The sequence below is a fragment of the Erinaceus europaeus genome, chromosome 8, assembly GCF_950295315.1.
Source record: "Erinaceus europaeus chromosome 8, mEriEur2.1, whole genome shotgun sequence".
Lineage (NCBI taxonomy): Eukaryota > Metazoa > Chordata > Mammalia > Eulipotyphla > Erinaceidae > Erinaceus > Erinaceus europaeus.
Window position 1 is genome coordinate 107820790 of NC_080169.1, and position 20544 is coordinate 107841333.

At 40.3% G+C, this 20544-nt stretch overlaps 1 protein-coding gene across 1 annotated transcript in view; it reads right to left on the reverse strand.

The window, feature by feature from the left end:
* Window positions 1-1119: 1119 nt before the first annotated feature.
* MTPN (myotrophin) overlaps window positions 1120-20544 on the reverse strand; it is a 43237-nt gene continuing 23812 nt past the window's right edge. The window contains exons 2-4 of the mRNA XM_007537001.3: window positions 20313-20426; window positions 18476-18559; window positions 1120-4293 (exon numbers count right to left, since the gene is read on the reverse strand). Coding sequence (XP_007537063.1) covers window positions 4207-4293; window positions 18476-18559; window positions 20313-20426 — 285 coding nt within the window. The 3' untranslated portion in view covers window positions 1120-4206. The remainder of the gene's footprint in view (window positions 4294-18475; window positions 18560-20312; window positions 20427-20544) is intronic.

Consider the following 20544-nt stretch of genomic DNA (forward strand, 5'->3'; position numbering starts at 1 on the left):
CTTTATTATAGGATGGGGGGGAGGTTTGTTTTAGACCACGTGGAGCCAGCCTGCAATGGCCGACCACGGGGGGGGGGGGGGGGGGGGGGGGAGGAGCAGGGAGCGAGACCTCAGAGAGAGAGCCAAGAGCCCAGAGAGAGAGAGGGGAGGGGTGAGGGGGTTTTTTATTGGGCGACAACCAGGGGTGACGTGTAGGGCCAGGATTGGTTGAAAGGGGGCACTCTAGGATTTAGCGGGGCATAGAAAAACCTGGGGGCGGAGACTGCATCAGAATAAGTCCTCAGCAACAGTCCTGTGACAGTGGTTCTCTAAGCAACACACTCAAAGCTCCGCTACTGATCTACTGTGGTCTGCTCTCCCTTGATTATGTGAAGGCTAAGTTCTCTTTAAACCAGATTTGAACACTTGCATAGGCCTTCATTCTTAAAATAAGAACTTCATTACTTTATAAATTTTCTCCCACCTACATTCACACATGCTACCCCACATTTATACTTTAGTCGGCAATATTAAAGTTCTCAGAGAGCCTTAGTTGTATTTTTGCCTTTATACGTATATATTTTCTCTAACATTAAAGAACTATTTCAAATGTGAATGATGCAGTAAACTCACAGTACTGACAAGAATGCAGCAGATATAACCGGTTTTATATAGCTTTGCTGAACTTTGAAATTTAAAGTCATTTCATGCTAAATCAGAACATTTGTCTTGAAAGTTGTGCTCTTGTCCAAGTGAACTTGGAGTATGTGAGCCTCAAAAGGACGTACAACACTTGAAATGAACACGAGAGGCTCAACGTGGGTTACTGCAGCCTAGTTTCCTCTGACACCTGCTAAGACCTGGATGCTCAAGGATAACTTCGGTCCTGTCAGTCAGGAGGATCAAAAACATTAAAAGAAACTATCTGTATCAGAAAACTGTCACCAAATGTTCCCCTTTTGCAGCAATTAACTTCAATTAAGACTTCCATTTGATTGGAATGGCTTTCCTCCCCATTACTGTTATTTTTTTCTAGAAAGGATGGGGAACTTTTAGGTGGATTAGAAGTCTAGTCTTCAGAGAGAAGACTAGAGAAGAAAGGGGGCAGTAACCAGGCAGAGATGCTGTTGACACATGAGCTGTAGCACAATTCAAGTTTATTCCATTTGTTCTTGCAACACAAAACTTAAACACAGTATTATTTAGCATTCAGATGTACATAATCTAGGATAATGTGAGAAATCCATTTGTGTCAAAAGTATCACATTTGGAAAAAAATGAACTCAAATATATCAAAATGCACAAAGCACTAGTCTTCCTCCAATACTGCTTAGAAAGATATGATTGTTTCTCCATTTACAAAATAGAATCAGGACAATTTAAATTTGTTAAAAATCTGCATGCAATACACTGCAATTGCTTATGTTCGGAGGGCACTCTCGCCAGCTTCTTCTGTACACAGCTGAGCATTCAATATTGCATGGGGACAAAGAGCAGCTCAGTTGAAGTTTTGGGTAAAAATCAGGAGCTTATGGATTTTAAATTAATTGTTAGGAGGAAGAAATTAATAAAAGAAAGGTCCACTTGTTGGCAGCGCCCACACACTGCCCTCACCCACCCCTTCTTAGTTCAGAAGGGGAGCAGTATACAGGAGAACTATCTGGGTAAACTCCAATGCTGTATTTGAATTAAAAGTCTACAGATAGCAGTCGAAGCTGATGGGGAAATTTGTTAGTACACCAACTATAAATAACTAAACCAGTGGTTTTGTTACTTGATATAGTGCATACGAATGACTGACTTAATACAAAACTACAGAACATGCAAAGAATTTTTCTGAGATGTTAGTGGAAAAGAGAACTTAATCTTTCACTAATGCATGTAGTACCAAAAAGCAGACATGATTTTAGCTTTCTTTACTCAAAATATGAACAGTAAGTGTTGTGAATGCTTCTGCCAAGTGGTTCAGAAATACTTTATAAATAATCTAGTTAAAAAACAAGAAATTGTCAACCATCTTGGTTAGTCTATATTCTATGTCTATGTGATTTTCTTAAGCAATTGCTTCATGGCTGAGAAAGAAGAGGGAAGGCAAAGTAGCCTCCACTGCATTACAAGGAATGAAGGATAAACTGTACAGAGTCACATGGTTTCTAGACCAGTGAGTGTAGAAAGCAGATGAATTCTAGGTCTGATAGGACAATGCACTCTCTTCAGTAGCCAACTACAACACACTTTGAAAGTAAAGGTAAAGACACTGTTAGGAGGGAAGAATCCGAGCCTTTTAATAGTATTATGTTAAGAGGTGAACCCAAAGATATGGAAACACCCTGCTACTACACTGAGAGTCACAGCCTGATAGAGTGCCCTCTATCTCCAGTGAGGATGGCTCCGCCTCACAGCTAAGTAATGCTAGAAGGTACCGATTACTGACTTCTAATCCCACTCTGATGGCAGCAGACTTAGCTAAATATTCCAGAGTATTTAGACCATCATTTTTGTGATTGTTTTATGCAGGAAGGTTACAAGACTATGCTAGTTCTAAGTGAAAAAGTCACAGGATTATTAGAAAAAAAATTTTCATGGGGCAACACACACACACACACACACACACATACACACACCAATCAGCAACTGAATAGTAAGATTTGTTATTAGCCAGGCTGACTATTATTTGATACTAGTTTAACCCTGCTGTAGAATTATACATTGCCTAAAAAAATCAATTATTTTCCATAACTGAATGTAAGTCCCTAAACTACCCTTGCCCCCCCACCACTAAAAATTTGAGGTACATTCAATTATTGCATGATTTAACTAAAGAAAAACCCTAACATTTTGAGTTATTTTATATGGCTGACAAGTTAAAGAAAATATTTTTTAAATGCAAGGTAGCAAATTTGAAGTTACATGTCTTAATTAGCTGTCCTGCTCAGGAAACAAATGTTTGACAGTGTGTTTAAATATTTTCTGCAGGTCGTAACAACACTGTTTTTGGGTCCTGTATTTTAAGAACACAGAATATGAAGAGGTCATTCTTTATGCAATGCATGGCTGAGAAAAGAAACAAGCATCTATTATGCAGGTGGGCTGGCATATGTTCAGCAGAAGCCTATTCATAACTCAGAGAAACCTAGGGACAACAGTTTTGAAGGGATGGGGTTAAATTTGTGAAGAGTAAATCTTACCCCAGTGACAGCTTTGGTGCAATAAGTAATCAGCATCAGAGATGGGTTTGAGAGAGGCATTCCAAAGAATGTTCCCTGACTCTCCAAATAAAACGGAGGCCAATCTATTCAAAAGGCAAGTGAAGACGATCTGCAGGTACAAGACAACTGCTCTCTCTTTACATGATTACCAGGTTTATGGCTATGTCTCTATTTTAAAATCTCCTTTTACTACCAGCAGAAGTCTCAAAGTGTTTCAATATTATATAAATGTCCAGGTCTAGAGGAGAAAAAAAAAAAAGCATACTGGAATGATTTCTCCTCTAGACTATCAAAATTCTAAGGTTTCTTTAAATAAATAAAACTGGTCATTTTTTATCTAAAGACCCATGAAATTCGTGTGACAGGGGAGAGGAAATCCAAAGTTCAGTCATCCAGCCATGTGGGGGTGTGCCCCTCCTCAATTTAACAGAGATTTTCCTATAAAGCTGGAAGTCACAGAGGGAAGATTTGGTCACCAACCACAAGCAGCGCTCGTAGATCTTAGCCAGGAGATCCCCAACAGAGTGCATCTTAAGGCAGAAGGCTAGAGCTAATTGCTTATCTCAGCACCCTAAGTTTACATTGCAGTAGCCCCCCGACTGCCTGCACAGTCAGGGCTACCTAATACGTGTAGTTGGTCTTTGTATATAATCAGACCCTTGACACAATCTAGTTTATGTTAGGTAAGGAGCTAAAAAGGTCAAATATTCCTGGTCTATTTAGTCTTTGTTCTCTCTTGGGTAGAAGCTATGTATTTTACTATTAAGAGAAACGGAAAAGAGGCTGATTGGATCAGGAATCCCAGTAAAAGCCTGATCATGGGTTTGTTTGCCCTCTCCTCCAAAACATTTTTTTTTCTTTTTCTGGTAGTTTGATTGGTTATGAATTTTTCTCTCCCCTCACCCCTCTAGAAGTATTTTAGCTGAAGAAGCTGGCAAGTAGAGAGTGACAGACAGACAGGCAGCAGTGTGAGGCCACAGGAGAGTCATTCTTCTAGAGCTGTCAGCCCATCTGTCCATCACTGCAGAAGAGCTTTGATTGCCTGGTTGTCAGTGGCTTCAAAGGCAGTTAGTCCATCTGGGCCTTTCACAGTCTTGTCAGCACCCTGGAGAAGAGGAAAAGAGTCATTTATCACCAAATGAGCCCACAAGTTAGAGAAGCAGAGGCATAAGCTAAGGTTTACAAAGGGAATTAAAACGCCCTTTACTGGTGGAGTTCATCCTATAGAGGAAAAAGAGCCCAAAGAGTCTGCAAGGGTCAAGTTGTAAAAAATGCTGATTTCTTTTTCTAATAGAATATTTTGACTTTTTTTCATTTTTATTTTTTATATTTGATAGAACAGAGATAAACTGAGAGGGTAAGGGGATATAAAGAGGGAGAGAGATATCTGAAGACCTGCTTCATTAGTCATGAAGCTTTCCCACTGCTGGTAGAGACCAGGGACTTGAACTTGGGTCCTAGCACACTGTAATGTGTACGCTCAACCAGGCATGCCACCACTGGGTCCCTAAAAATGCTGATTTCTCAGCACTACAAATTAGAAGCTTGCCAACAACACAAGCAACAACTGACTTTTATTTATGCCATTATATATGTACCCAAGTAAGCTTTTAAAAGGATCACACACATGCACACTATAAAACAAAGGGGGGGGGGGAGATCGCTTTTGCTGAGAGACTATTTCTGTAACAAAATCATTTTATTTTTTTCTTCCTTACATTTTTGCAGCATATACTGTATGTTATCTCTAAATATCCAGAGTTGGCAAGCTTTTTGTTTTAGATAAGATTCCTTAAGAACATGGATATGTTATTATGCTTACATGTATACCTTAGTGTCACATTTTCTGATTTTTATCTAACTTTGCTCAAATGAAAGATCCATGGGAGCTAGAATCATTTATTAGTGACTGTCCTCAGTATCTAGAAATGGGCCTGTTTGGTAGATGAATTTTCTCCTAAACCAAGTCTGGACCTCTTCAGCGCTTAGAAATAGCAATATTCAGGCTGGGTGGTGGCACACCTGGTTGAGCACACACATTACAGTACACAAGGACCCAGATTCAAGCCCCCAGTCCCCACCTGCAAGGGGAAAGCTTCATGAGTGGTGAAACAGTGCTACAGGTCTCTCTCCCTCTCTATCACCCCTTTCCCTCTCAATTTTTGGCTATCTCTATCCAATAAATAAAGATAATAAAAAAAATTTAAAAAAGAAATAGCAATATTCTAGCACCTGAAGACTTTTTTTTTTTTTTTAGCTTCAGTCCCCACCAGCAGTTATTTACCAGATAGTCTTCAGTTTCCTTTCTCCCTCTGCCAACTCTCATTCATTCTTCTGTTCTCAATGTCTAGAAAGGTCTAAACTTGACATGAGTGGTTCTTTCCAGATCAACTCTAGTCAAACTCACTAGTCTCTTTTCCCATTCATCTTACTTTCCCGAAATATACTACAGGTATAGTACATAATTACATTCTTTTCTACTCAAGGACTCCATACAGAATGCCTCACTCCTGATCTCTGGCAAATCCATTCAACCACTTAACAAGTAGGTACTGAATGTCTGATGTGTAGACTTTGAACAAGGGGCTGGAGAACCAGAGAAAAACAATAAAGTCTGTCATTCTGGCAACACCAGTAACAACCAACGACAAGACACGAAGATGAGTAAATAACAGTGTTAAGCTCAGGATTAGTGGCCCGTGTAAGTCAGATGTGATGTGTAGGGTACAAGGGAGAAAGTCTTCCCAGATGAGGTAACGCTTCAGTTGAGTCCTGATGAGTCCACACATGTAAGTGAGGTAGGCAGGAAAGAGAAGATGACAGTCTAGGAATGTAAAATTACCACAAAATCCTCCTCAATGACTATAATAATTGCTATTTCCTCATTTTTTAGTGGACTTTAACTGTTTCCTGGAACATATGAAACTCCGACAAATGAGTTTGAGAACTTTAATGTGTAAAGCTCTGCAATACAGACTTAAGTCCTAATAACTGGAATCATGTTTCTAACAATTCTTCTTCATTGTATGACTGCTGCTTTATGGCTAGCACTGTAAGCTATGTTCCGTATTGATGAAAAGTTAAATACTGTAGTGAACACTGGCTGCTTTCATAGCCGCCAGAGTTTGTTTGCTATCTTCTCTAGTAACAGCATTCTACTTTTATTTGGGGGAATCTACAACTGAAGGCATCATGTATTTTTCTTGCCAAGTGTCATGGATTTTATTTAACTTAAGTACGGCACTCACTTCTGAATTCTGAATTTTGATATAGATCAAGAGAGAGAGAGAGAAAGAGAACAAGAAGTTAGAGCTCATGTACTCCTGTGTTATCATCCCAAAAAAGACAACCAAAAAATTTCTGCACTCACACAAGACAATGTCTGTGGCTGCCAGTCTCTTGTGAGTGTGGTTTTCCAGCTTGCCTGATTCCACGACTAATTTACTATCTTACAAAAAAAAAATTGTTTTAGTTATTAGAGTCAATTTCTTCTACTTGCAACAATAATAAATTCAAGATTAAAAAATTGCATGAATTATTCTTTTCTCCATAATTGTAATACAAACTCATTACTGAACTCAAAATACGCAGAAAAACACAAAACTAGTTCTGTAGGCCATGTGCCACTAACAATAGCTTCTTGGTGTTTCTGCCTTTTGCTCTAAACATGCATATGCTTTTTTTTCTTCTTTCTTTCTTCAGCCTTTAGGGTTACTGCTGTGGCTCGGTGGCTGCACTATGAATCCACTGCTCCTGGAGGCTATTTTTTCCCTTTTGTTGCCCTTGTTGTTTATCGCTGTTGTTGTTATTGCTGTCGTTGCTGTTGGATAGGGAGGGGACGACAGATGGGCTGAGAGAGACACCCGCAGACCTGCTTCACTACTTGTGAAGTGACCCCCCTGCAAGTGGAGAGCCAAGGCTCGAACTGGGATTCTTATGCTGGGTCTTGCGCTTGGCGGCATGTGCGCTTAACCTGGTGCACTAACTGCCCGGCCCCATGCATATATGTGCATTTTAAAAAACAACTGAGCAACTAGTAAAGAACTAGAACAACTACATATATTAAATAAAAGAAACTTTTAAGATAAATATTGCTAGAGACAAAGAGCTTTTCATAATGTGAAAGGTTCAATAATCAAAATTGAAAAATGAAATCAGTAAAACGGCTCATTTATAATAGGACTGAAAAGGGCAAAATGTTTTGCAATTAATTTAATAAAGTAAAAGCAGACCTTCTGAACTATACAGCAATTCCCATCTTCCAAGTTCATTTCTCAGTTCTTGGAGACTCTTTATATGTTTTGACTATTAGAAGTAAGGCTGCAACAACATGGGAATGCAGACTTTTTTTTTCCTTTTTTATTGCCACCAGGATTACCACTGGGGTCCCACTTTTTTTTCTATTTATTTGATAAGAAGGGGAGACTGAGAGGGAGACAGATACCCCTAGACCTGCTTCGCTGCTTGTGAAGGCTCCCCACCCACCCCCAGGTGGGGAACAGGAGGCTCAAATGGGTCCCTTTAGCGTGGTAATATGTGCATTCAACCAGGTCTGTCACTGCCCGGCCCCTGCAAAGATCTTTTTTGTGTGTGCGTGAGAAGGTGATTTTCTTTCCTTTGGATATATATATGCAGATGTGGAGCTGCTAGAACATAAGGTAATCTTTAATTTCCTGAGCAATCTCCATACTGCTTTCCTTATTAGTTGTGCCAATTTATAGCTCCACCAACAGTTGACAAGATTTCCATTTTCTCCACATCTTCACCAGAACTGTTTATTCCATTTCTGAGAGAGGCCATTTTAATAGGTGTGAAGTGATACTTCATTAAGAGTTTGAGGCACATTTCTGTGAGCGGCTGAGTGTCTGTCTATGTGCCTGTTCATCTGTATGTCCTCTTTGGGAAAATGTCCACTCACATTCAGTTTTGAATTGATTTTTTTCCCCTTACTGAACTGTTTATATCCTTCATATACATTCTGGGTACTAAACTAGATACCTTTTATCAGGTATCTCTTTACTGTTTGTAGGTTGCTTTTTTATTTTGTTGTTATTCTTTGCTTTATAGAAGGTTTGTTTTCTTTCTTCTTTTTTAAGTTTGCTATAGCCAAGCTGAGCTTTTGATGTCAAATCCTCAGGAGGAAAAAAAAAAAAAAATCACCGCTAAGACATGTCAGAGTCCTTGTGCTTTTGTCTCGGAGTCTCGCAAATTCAGGTGTCTAATGTGTTTTGAGTTAATTTTCAGGTGTGGTGTAAGATACTGGTCCATTTTCATTCTTTCCACATGGCTCACCAATTTATGTACTACTATCACTTACTAAAAATACTATCCATTTCCCACTGTATTTTTTTTTATCATATATGTATGACTATAAGCAACTTTTTGTAAATAACATTTGTGTGCATTTAATTCTGGGCTCTCTTGTTCTGTTCCAATGATTAGTCTTCTTAATTTAACATCAACTATTTTGATTACTAGAGCTTTGCAATGTAGTTTGGAGTTTAGAACGGTGGTGCCTACAGCCCTGTTCTCTCTGAAGTCTGCCACTGAAAAGTACATTACTGTGAAGTCAAGAAAGCACTGTCAGCGAACAAGTCCATAGCTCACTATATGACCTATTTAATTTTCAGGTGATTTCAACATTGAAGACTTCAGTCTAACATTTGATAGAAATCAAGACTGGGCTCATCTCTATATTTAGCAAATGATCTAGGTGATAGTTTTCTCACAGAGGAAGAGGATGCTCTGGCTAAGCCAAATGGTCCCAGCAGACAGACAGGCCCTCTTTGGTTCCAGGGAGTCAAGCCGTAAGGTGATAAAGACAATTTCATATTCTCCAAGTCTACTGTAAGTAATTTACTATTTGATAAGCTGTAGAATATAGGAAATGTTAAAAAAAAATTTAAGACATGCTCTCTCTTACCTCAGAGAAGAATGACTTATGCTATAGCTAAAAAGATTACATTCTAGTTTCATCTTAATAGTTACCTTTATTTCTTCACCTAACTTGATTCTACTTAACATGTTTGTAATATGTTCAAAAAGACTAAGTAACAGTTGTAAAGATGTTATTTGACATCTTGGTAAAAGGCTTCTGAAGATACTGATTACAGATAAAATGATCAAGTTACTAAACAGCTTTGTTTCAATGAAAAACTTTAAATACTAACACTGGGGTATATGCATACACAATGCATTGGTATACATGGCACTAGACACTGTTTCACAACCTAGAACATAACCATTATCTTGAAAATAAAAAATTTTAATGTTTATTTGTTTTAATGACAAGAGATAAAGACAAATATATACAGAGGTCAGAGTACTGCTCTTGTGGAAGTGCTGGGGACTGAAGCAGGGAACTTTGGAGCCTCAAGCATGAAAGAGTTTTGCATAACCAGTATGCTAATTCCTCAGGCCCCAAATACAAATAGTTTTTTAAGTAAATTTTTTTTTAATTTATTTTTATTAGAGACAGAGAAATTGAGAAGAGAGGGGGGAGACAGAGAAACATCTGCAGCCCTACTTCACCACTCCAAGTTTTCCCCCTACAGGTGGGGACCAAGGGCTTGAACCTGGGTCTTTGCACACTGTAGTGTGTGTGCTTAACCAGGTGTACCACTGCCTGGCTCTCTGAACAGTCAAGGTTTTACGTTTTTGAATCAAACACAAACTACTGGCTATAGTATACTTCCTTTCAGCTGCTCTGAAGTGTCCCATGAAGACTCTTAAAAAGTAAAGAACAAAGAAATGACTTATTGTTTCCCTTTAACCATCTTATTAACTTTTATTCAACTGCTACATTTTCTGTGAAATCTATTTTGGACTTCCCCAGGCAGTTGGCTTTTTCCAGATGCACACGGCTGGTCATACTGTAGGGCACAAAGAATAGCTTGTCTCTGCCAACATCCAGAGCAACATGTCTCTGATTCCTCTCTGGAGAGAATGTAAACAAACCAAATTTTCAAGCCCCCTTAAACTTACAAGTGATGTGGCTCTCCCACAGAGGGCTTTCCCTTTCCATAGCCCCAGGAGAAGAGAATCCTTAACTCTGCACCTTCTCTCTGCTCAAAATACCACAGTGCCTAAGGGATCAGCAGTCATAATGACCCCGAGGACTAAGGACCAAGATGGAGAAAGGCTTGGCGCCCATTAACCACACAGCAAAGCCAGAGACTCAGTCCTGGACTTTAAGCCTTTGGAGGTACCCCACTAGCCCTTTTTTGCTGAGAAACAATTGCCATACATCACTGTTTAAGGTCAACAGATGATGCTTGGATTTAAATATATGGTGAGGGTGAGGTACTTCGTAGATTGAGATCTTCTGTGTCTACTACAGGAGCTTCAGCTAACACCCATCTTCTTAGGTCGAGATAATAAAAAGGAAACACTGAGGGGGGACTCTTCGGATTTACTCAGATACACTGTGTATCATACTGTACAGTAGACAAAATACTTCATCTTCTAACTGAAGTCTGTTCCCTTTGATCACCAACTTACAACTCCCCCTTCCACACTCTCCTCCTTTGCACACTACAAATCTGATCTCTTTTCTCCTTCTGCCCCTTCCTCTTTTTCTATCATTTACCCAAGCTTCCACATGTGATACCATATAGTATTTGTCTCAGTTATTTCATTTGTTTTAATGCCCTTTAGATCTATCCATACTATCAAAATGGTAAAATTTCCTTAATACCGGAGTGATGCTCTGGTTCTCCCCCCCCCCCCATACATACTTTTAAATGTCAATCTCCCAGCTCTTCTATCATACACACTTGACTGTATCTGTATGACAGGCACGTCTGTGGGGATTTGACAGTGCTGTTAGTTGAGATGGGTAGTATTCAAGTTTACCAACTGGTTGCTTTATTTGAAAAAAAAAAAATACAGGTAACACACTGAGCAAAATCATGGACTTTATCACCCAAGACAGTTTTCTATAATTTCTTTCTTTCTTCTTTTCATTCCCTTTTGTTGCCCTTGATGTTCTTGTTGTTGGATAGGACAGAGAGAAATGGAGAGAGGAAGGGAAGACAGAGAGGGGGAGAGAAAGATAAGACACCTGCAGACCTGCTTCACTGCTTGTGAAGCGACTCCCCTGCAGGTGGGGAGCCGGGGGCTCGAACCGGGATCCTTGCACTTTGTGCCATGTGCGCCTAACCCGCTGAGCTACCGCCCGACTCCCAGTTTTCTATAATTTAACAGACTTTAAAAAAATTAATAATACAAGTAGCAACTGTAAATAAGGCACTAAACACTTTGACTTCCTTTTTATTATTTTTTTTAAAAAAGGACGCTAGGTAAACCACTGTTCTACACACCACTTATTTAATCTACACAACAAACCAGAAGTAGTTAACTTCAAGTGGTTTCAAATAGCTGTGAGTTACAAAAGTTGATGTTGCCCAAAATATCATGGATATTTTGCTTTGCTATGGTTATAGTGGACTTCCTAAAGAGATAGTCTTTTTGACACAGCTTGAAGCAGAGAAAGATAGGAAAACAAGAAAGCAAAGCTCCTTTAGTGTTGGTATTCTTCATATTGCCTTGGTCCCCTTCCCCCCACCTCTAGGAGATGGTGGTTTGGCCCTTGCTAGTTTCGCGGGCGCCCTTCTCCCCACCCCAGGAACCCCTACAGAGTTCCAGAGTTCTTGGCGGGGCCGCAAGAGAAGGATGCAGGAGAGATCTGTGTGGTGATTAGTTTGGGTTAGTTTATGAATCGTTGTTCGTGAATAAAGAAATATAGCTTCCCGGCCCAGCCGTGTGTCCCCCACCGCCGCGAAGCTAGCCCGGCCTGCTGAAGCCAGCCCGAACTTAAATGACAAATGGCACCCACATGGACCTGACATGCGCATCTCTCAGATAAGTGAAGAAAATTTGGCTACCTATACACTATGGCCTTCTCTTCTGCTTGTGAAGAGATCTCCAAAGGCCTCTGCCCTTTCTTCACGAGACTGTTTCTGGAACATTTATCTCTGGACCACTCTGTGGTTTCCGCCCAATGCCAGCCCGCATGAGCCGGCTTTCCGCCGCGTGGTGCGGGCTCCTCCCACGCTGCTCGGCCGCTGAGGGCCGCTGAGAGCAGGGCACCAGACATGGCAGGCAAAGCAGCAGCCTCTCATGGCCGCACACCTCGGCACGCGCCTTCTGCACGGCTGGCCCGCCTGGCCTCCTGCTATGAAGTCTGGGCAGATCCCAGACCACTCGGAGACCGTGGGCTCCCTGCCGAAACTGGGCCCCCTGGCTGAGATCCTCAACTCGGCTCTGAAGTCAGAAGAGCTAGAATACGCAGAGATTCGTCCAGAGATCGCAACCTACAATTCCTAGAAGTGGAGCTGCGCGGATGGTGAACCCCCCCCCCCCAACAACTAAGACAGTACAGATCTAAATTCGTGTTTAAAATGACATGTCTTTGTAACAAAAGTTTCTCTCCTTGTGTATTAAAGACCATGTGTATGTGTGTGTTTAAAGTTTGGTAACATTAACTTTAAGGTTAAAAATGTAACTTTAAGGCTAAATTCTTACTAGGTAAAGTTAAATGAAAAAGGTTTTCAACGTAATTCTCATAAAGATAAAATTAACTTACATTTAAAGTCTGAGGTAAAAATTAGTTAAATATCAATATATTTTAACTAAGTTGGTCTAAAAAAAAAAACCTGTGCACACCTAGGGTGTGTCTCCATCTTGAATGGGTGTAACAAAAGGTTAAAAAGACGTTGTTGATATGTAAAAGTCTCAAATTCCTTCTCAATGAGAAATGTTAGGTTGCTATGGTTATGCTAATGATTCTCATGCCTGAGGCTTTTTTCTTTCTATGGTTCATGTTTGCCTTTCCACATTTTATTGTTTGAACTTTGAATAGCCTTAGAATCGTGCTGGAAGGGACTTCCAATTGTAATAGAATTATCAATTGTGGTAAACTTCTAACCTGCTACAAGTTTTGTTTCATAGTAAATAAGTTGCAGCTGTCAAGCTCTCTACAGAAAAGCGGAATTCCAACAGCTGACCTTCCTCATACAACATTCACCCCTTGGCATTCTTCTGTGGACATCTGCTTTGGACTGGCACTTCTATCGGACTCACTGGTACACCCTTGGACACTTTGCACAAAACTAGCAGCTTCCCTTTATACTGCTGGGGTTCTCAAAGACTGACTGCAGCCAGCTGCCTTGTGACTCTAGGCCATATCCCCACCCCCATGCTAGGTAATGCCCACAGAGAAAAAAAAAGTGCCCGTTGAGGCAAGTAACGCCCCCCAGAGGCAAAAAAAGGTCCCCCTCAGGCTTTCCCTTCGCAGCACACTGGTTCTTGTTGCCCGCTTACATGTTCCTCCATATTTGCGCCAGTTTATTTTTTGAAAATGCCTGTACGATATAGGTTTCTTTTCATCCCACACCCGATACTGTGGTCATTTAGTTAAAAAGAAAAGGGGGAATATGTTCCTATTCTTCATATTGGTTTGTCCCCTTCCCCCCACCTCTAGGAGATGGTGGTTTGGCCCTTGCTAGTTTCGCGGACGCCCTTCTTCCTGCCCCAGGAACCCCTACAGAGTTCCAGAGTTCTTGGCGCGGCCGCGTGAGGAGAAGGATGCAGGAGAGATCTGTGTGGTGACTAGTTTGGGTTAGTTTATGAATCGTTGTTCGTGAATAAAGAAATACAGCTTCTCGGCCCAGCCGTGTGTCCTCCAGTCTCTGTTCACCGCCGTGAAGCTAGCCCGGCCTGCTGAAGCCAGCCCGAACTTTAACGACACTTTAGAACTTTTCTCTTTCAGATAGTTTAGTCTGCTAGCTATCTCTAACAACTTTATATTAAAATTAAATTTACTGCCCCTTTATTTTTGTAATCTAAGAAAAAAAAAGAGTGACTACAATGTTTTCAAGCTTTCCTGCAATTTTCAACTTACGACATTTTGCTTCTCACATGCTGGGATACAACTTGTCCGATTTAATTATTTGATGTAACTGTTCACATAAGAGATCCAGTGGTCCTTTAAAATAGCTACGTGTGCTAAGTGAGAAATGAAATATGAAAACACCCTAGAGTAAATGACTTAACATCCATGTGTCTAAATTCTAGTAAACTCAACATCTTTAAGGGTCATCATGACACATTTTATATAAGGTGTCAATCTCAAAGTTGGAGCCAGGAGTTTTGAGTTTATAACCTCTTTGAGGTGATCTGCTGCTGAATGCAATACCAGCAATTAAACATTTAAATCATGATATAAAATGCAAAATTTAAATCAGTTTTATGTAACCAACAAAAATTAAATAGACAATTTCTGCCTAATCTTATAAATAAAATTAAAAAGTTGCGACAGATATAAACATTTAAATCTTCTCTGTTCCTCCAAAATACTCTATCTACAGTTGATTATTTAGAAATGGGAGTCAGGCGGTAGTGTAGTGGGTTAAGCGCATGTGGCATAAAACACAAGGACCAACGTAAGGATCCCAGTTCGAGCCCCTGGCTCCCCACCTGCAGGGGTGTAGCTTCACAGGTGGTGAAGCAGGTCTGCAGGTGTCTCTCTTTCTCTCCCCGTCTTCCCCTCCTCTCTTCATTTCTCTCTATCCTATATAACAATGACATCAATAACAACAACAACTACAACAATAAAACAACATGGGCAACAAAAAGGAATAAATAAATATTTAAAAAATAATCTTAAAAAAAAATATGGGGCTTGTTAGGATTAGGGAGCAAAGCTATCCGAAGTCTTTTAAATCTGTTATTATCCAGGCTGAGAGACAACTACCTAGTGGGGCACACACATTACCACGTGCAAAATCCTGGCAACACGTGGGAGGAACCTGGGTACGAGAGAGAGTGTCATGGATGATAGAGCAGTTCTGTGGTGTCTCTCCATTCACCTTACCACTGGGGGTTAGTTTTAAAGTGAAGCACACTATAAATTCCAAACTATCACAAGCCACAGTAGCAAACTATGGCTCCGATATTTGATGCTTGTTTCGGTAGCATGTACTCAAGTGAAACTACACCAGTCTGCTTCTGCCCAGTTAATTATAGTAGAGTAACAATGGCAAAGTTGTGCCAAAGATATATGGTCTGCAAAGTCGATCAGACTTTACCCATTAGAAATGCATGGTGAGGTCTTAAGTACAGGACATCTTTATAATATCTCTTAAGTATTCCATCCTTCCAAAATGTTCTGCTAAGATTTTTAGAGCAAACCAGAAACCAGATTCAGCTGAGATAATTGCAAATCAAAATGACTTGCATCTCCAGAAACTATTTCTGCTTTGTTAAAAAACAAAATCTACTGGGATTGACTTTTCTAGACAGACTGCTACTGTCCTGTTCATTTGCTACTACTTAATTACTGATGTCTGTTTTTTGCTACTCTGACTTGGGCTTTACTCCTCTTATTTCCTACAAAATTTGCTAGGATGCTTCTTGAGTCTGCATTTTCTCCTGTTCTGCTTCCTTTCCCTACGCTCTTCTTTTGAGTTTTAATATTGTTCCTCTCATATTCTGGATGTGGTGAAAGTACCCGAAATTTTGATGTCCCCTTTCCATATAATAAGCTACTATTTATGTTTAAAAAAACAAGAAAAACTTAGTATTTGCATTATATTTAACATGTTTAAATATGTTCACACAGTAATTTCTTGCATATGGTTCTTAGTCTTTTCTGTTGGGCTTAATGTGTTTCTTATTGATGCACTTAACTTACAGCCAGTAATTTAGCAACACAGTATGTAGGGACCGTTCCAGGATAATAAATTAGTGTCTAATACAAATGTAAGCTGAGTCAGAAGATTCTTTAACAATGGAATCTTATGACCTGGAACACGGTGTTTGGGAATAAAGCATACAGGACAACCATTTGGGGTTTCTTTAGAATAATAACAACATTCTTATTTTGTTTGTCCTAGGAAAACAAAGAGGCCTACCAAAAAGTTCTGAGCTATAATTTGAGATACGGCAAAAAGAAAAGATTCCTAAGGGCATCTCATTTAATAAATGACCTGAGCCCTAAGCTAAAATCATCTCATGGAGATTTTTACAAGGTCTTTATTTTCAGAGAACAAAACCTCTGGCTGAATAGGAAAGGTCAAGGAAGATGGAGAAAGAAAAAAAAAGGGTAGGGGGTAGTGGGGTGGTGGGAGAAAACATTCATTTTGTTTGTTTCTGTTCTGACTTGCAAACTTCTTACTTGAGACATAACTGACATAGCATTGTATTAGTCTAAAGTGACAACATAGTGGTTTGAGATACTGTGAAATGATTGTCAAATAGGCTAACACTCACTGGCTCATATAATGTTAAAGTTCTTGTCACAAGATCTAGTCTCTCAGCAACCCTCAACTATACAACACAATAATGTCAACAATTTCTTTTACTATATGCATAGCAGAGAGCCTGACGTCACAGGAATTAAAGTTCACAAAGGAAGGGAGCTGAGACACAAAGTAAGTTCGATTGTGATCTGTGGTTAAAATCCATGGTCATGCTATGCCTCAGCTATGAACTGAGTCAGCCTGAACCGGGCTCAGCTGTTTGTAATACAGAGAGCTCTAATAAAATATCATACAAATATTGCATGAGCTGCAAATCAACGTTGGAATTGATTCTACATGCAGTAAGCAAAAAAATCACCCTGCAGGAGTGAAACTACTCCACTGTTCTCACAGAGGTACTTTTAAATCTTCTCATGAGCAGAGAGGGCCAAAAGAATAAAGACAGGGACTGGAATCTTTATAAGCATATCCCATCACAGATTAGGGATCCACTTACAATGGCATGAATAATATTTCCATTTCTTTGGCTTTTGATGAATTCATCAGTCTCATAGTTACTGATCTAGACACCCCCACCCCAACAAAGAGCAACCACCACACCCAGATGCATACTGCATTTTAAAACACCCTAGTTTAAGATGACCTGAATTAATATCCTTCAGATCAGTATCCTTTAAAAAAAAGTGTCAATAAATTATTAAATTATTAAATTAAATTATTAGAGTAATGTACTACATTTCCAAATTTTCACCAACTCTTCTTAAAGCTGGCCCTCTCCAACCATATATATATATATATATATATATATATATATATATATATATATATATATGTATTTGCTGAATACCTACTCTGTGTCAAGCAGTGACAAAATGATTTAAACATTTGCTCATTTCATCCCGTTTTTTTTCTTTTTCTAGTTTCTTAGATGGTTTGTCTTAAAATCCCAAATGAGGGGCCAGATGGTGGTGTACCTGGTTGAGCACACACGTTACAATGCGCAAGGACCCGGGTTCAAGTCCTCGTTCCCCACTTATAAAGGGAAAGCTTCACAAGTGATGAAGCAGGGCTGCAGGTGTCTCTCTATCTCTCACCTTCTCTATCACCCCATTCCCTCTCGATTTCTGGCTGTCTCTATCCAATAAATAAATAAAGATAACAATAAAATAAATCCCCAATGAAATACTATGCAGTGCTTTTTGCAGAGTATGGCCGTGAAAGGGGAATCATGAGCATGAAATGCTCATGATTCACACTGGTGCCTTAATGTAAGGAAAAGCTTCCATGTTCCACCTTGTTAGGCTGATTCCAACTGACCAGGAGGCTAGACACCAAATCTTACCTTGGAGCTTGTAGCAGCAAAAACAAAACACTGGAACACTCTAAATTTACCACAATCTCAGTCGTGTCAAGAAACCACATGACCTGGAGAGCCCTTACCGTGAGCTGCCAATGATAGCTTGGTGCCAGTCTGAAAACGTACCAGCTCATAATTCATGATGGTATTTTCTTTTTAAAAAATTTTCCCCTTTTGTTGTCCTTGATTTTCTTTTTTATTGTAGTTATTGTTGTTGTGATTGTTGTCATCATTGTTGGATAGGACAGAGAGAAATGGAGAGAGGAGGGGAAGACAGAGAAGGAGAGAGAAAAATAGACACCTGCAGACCTGCTTCACCACCTGTGAAGTGACCCCCCTGCAGGTGGGGGGCTGGGGGCTTGAACCAGGACCCTCCCTACACCATATGAATGTATTTTCTACGTCACTAGGTATTCAATACTTAGAATTCAGAAAACCATCGGAACAGAGCAAGTTGTTCCGATGAAGGTAGCTGTGCCCAAGCTTCTTACCCATCATAAATTGGTATGGTAATAGCTTGTACACCAACTACTACTTCGAATAACATAAAAATGTGCCTCATTTTCTGTCCCTGATGCTACACAGAATTTAGACAGGTTAACCCAAAGCTAAGCTTAGACATCCACACAACAATGGAGTATTCAGTAAACACTGGCAATGAACCTCACCTTTGACAGAAGCAATTTCACACAGGAAACATGACCTTCATAGACAGCAGACAGCAGAGGGGTGATGTGATGTTTATCTGGAGCCTATGAAATAAGAAGTCAAGAGGTCAACCATCTTATCTGTTCTCATCTCTATATATTGAACTCGGAAACCCCTATGAACAAGTGTTTACCTGTGTGCTTTCCTATACATTATACATAACCACTTCACAGAGCCACTCATTTCTAGACAAAATCTAGAGAGCGATCAGAGTCCCAACCACACAAGTAGTTTGTCTTTGAGGGCACTACTAGTGAAGGAGAGGGAGCAGGATTTATGACTGAGCTCACATCTCGGCAATCTCTACTACTTACGGAGCGACTGAGTTATTTAACCTCTCAAGAATGAATCCCCACTATTATGAAATGGCAATGAAATCAGGAAGGGAAGATGAGGGTGGGGGCAGAACACAGACAATGAAAAATCTAAAACTGCTATAACTGGTGACCAGATGACATGGTGTCCTTTGAATTGTGAAAAGTCCACCCCGTTTACTATCATGGCTACTTAAATATTTCCCCAAAACTCTGAAATGCAGAAGCTATGAAAAGCAAGAATCAGATGTCCTCTCCTGTCCAGCCATTTGCTGACTGACCTCTGCCCACTAGTTCAGCTTAGATGTATCACATGAATACAGAGATGTCATACTGACTGCAGAGTTCTATGTGCCACTGGGTGACAGTCATTCACAACCTGCAGACTGAGCTCAAAGTGCTGCTTCAGAGCCTGAAAGGCAATGGCTAAAGGGAAATAATGTAAGCCTCTATTTTACAATTTAAAAAAAGTCAGTCAGCTCTTATTTTTAAAAATTCCCCAACTGTAGGGTGGGTGAAATAGCTCACCTTGGGGGGGGGGGGGGTGACAGCTTTGCTGTGTGTACACTGAGGGGAACTTCTGTGCTGTGGTGTCTTTCCCTCTACCTACCCAGCTACTCACCTACCCACCTACCTACCTACCATCTACCTGTTGGTCATCATTTCTCCTTTGGCTAATTCTGCTTCTAAGACCCCTTCTGTTTCTATCCGTGCTGGTCATCACACCAGGTTCCCTTGCATTGCTTGATGCTGTGGTCTATTTATATAATCACTGCTTTACCTGAGACCCGCTCTGCCTGCAGGGTATTGGTTTAATCCTCATTGGTTAGAACCTTCACAACAGCTGGAGACCTGCCCTGCCTGCAGGGCACTGGTTTGATCCCCACTGGTTAGATGGAATTCCGTGCTCTTTTCCTTCTCTGCACCCACTCACCTACCCAGTTCCTTTTGCCGGCCTGCCACTTCTGCCTCGGAAGGTATAAAGGCAGATTTTTCTCTGATCAATAGATATACTGGATTGCGTTCCTGCTCAGCCATGAGTTCCTGGTTGTCTCTCTCCCACCCGTGAAACTAGCCCGGCATCTACCTACTACTTTTCTTTCCTTCCTGCCTTTCCTTTTTTTATTTAATAGGACAGAGAAGCTGAAGGGGAGGGGGGAGACCCGCAGCTTCCACTCATAAAGATTCCATCTGCAGGTGGGGCCTAAGAGCTTGAACTTGGCCTTGTGCACAAGTGCCCAGCAACCCCTCCCTTCCACCATTCTATCTGGAAAAGTCAGCCTGGAGAGGTGAAGCCCTGGCAACAACACAACAATGCACACGTGCACATATCAACTATATTTTTAAAAGGTTCTAAGAAATTTGGTCTGATCTCAGACTTTTTAAAACAATGTAAGATAATGCTGTCCACAATGACTATTCATTGAAAACTATCACCTAAAACAACCGGGATTTTTGTAAGATGACAATATTCATTACATACATTAATATCTGCTCCTTTCAGCAGCAGAAATTCCAGGATTTCAAGCTGTCCACAATCTGCTGCATAATGAAGAGGTTTCCTTCCACCTTCCAATGTCCGGTTGACATCTTCTCCCTTTTAAGATAAGCCAACGAAAGCAAAATTTAGGTGGGAGGAAGATTAAGAAAGTGAGGGACCAGTTACCTTCTCAAAACACTAAAATTTTTATGAAACAATCACTTTTATAAAGTGA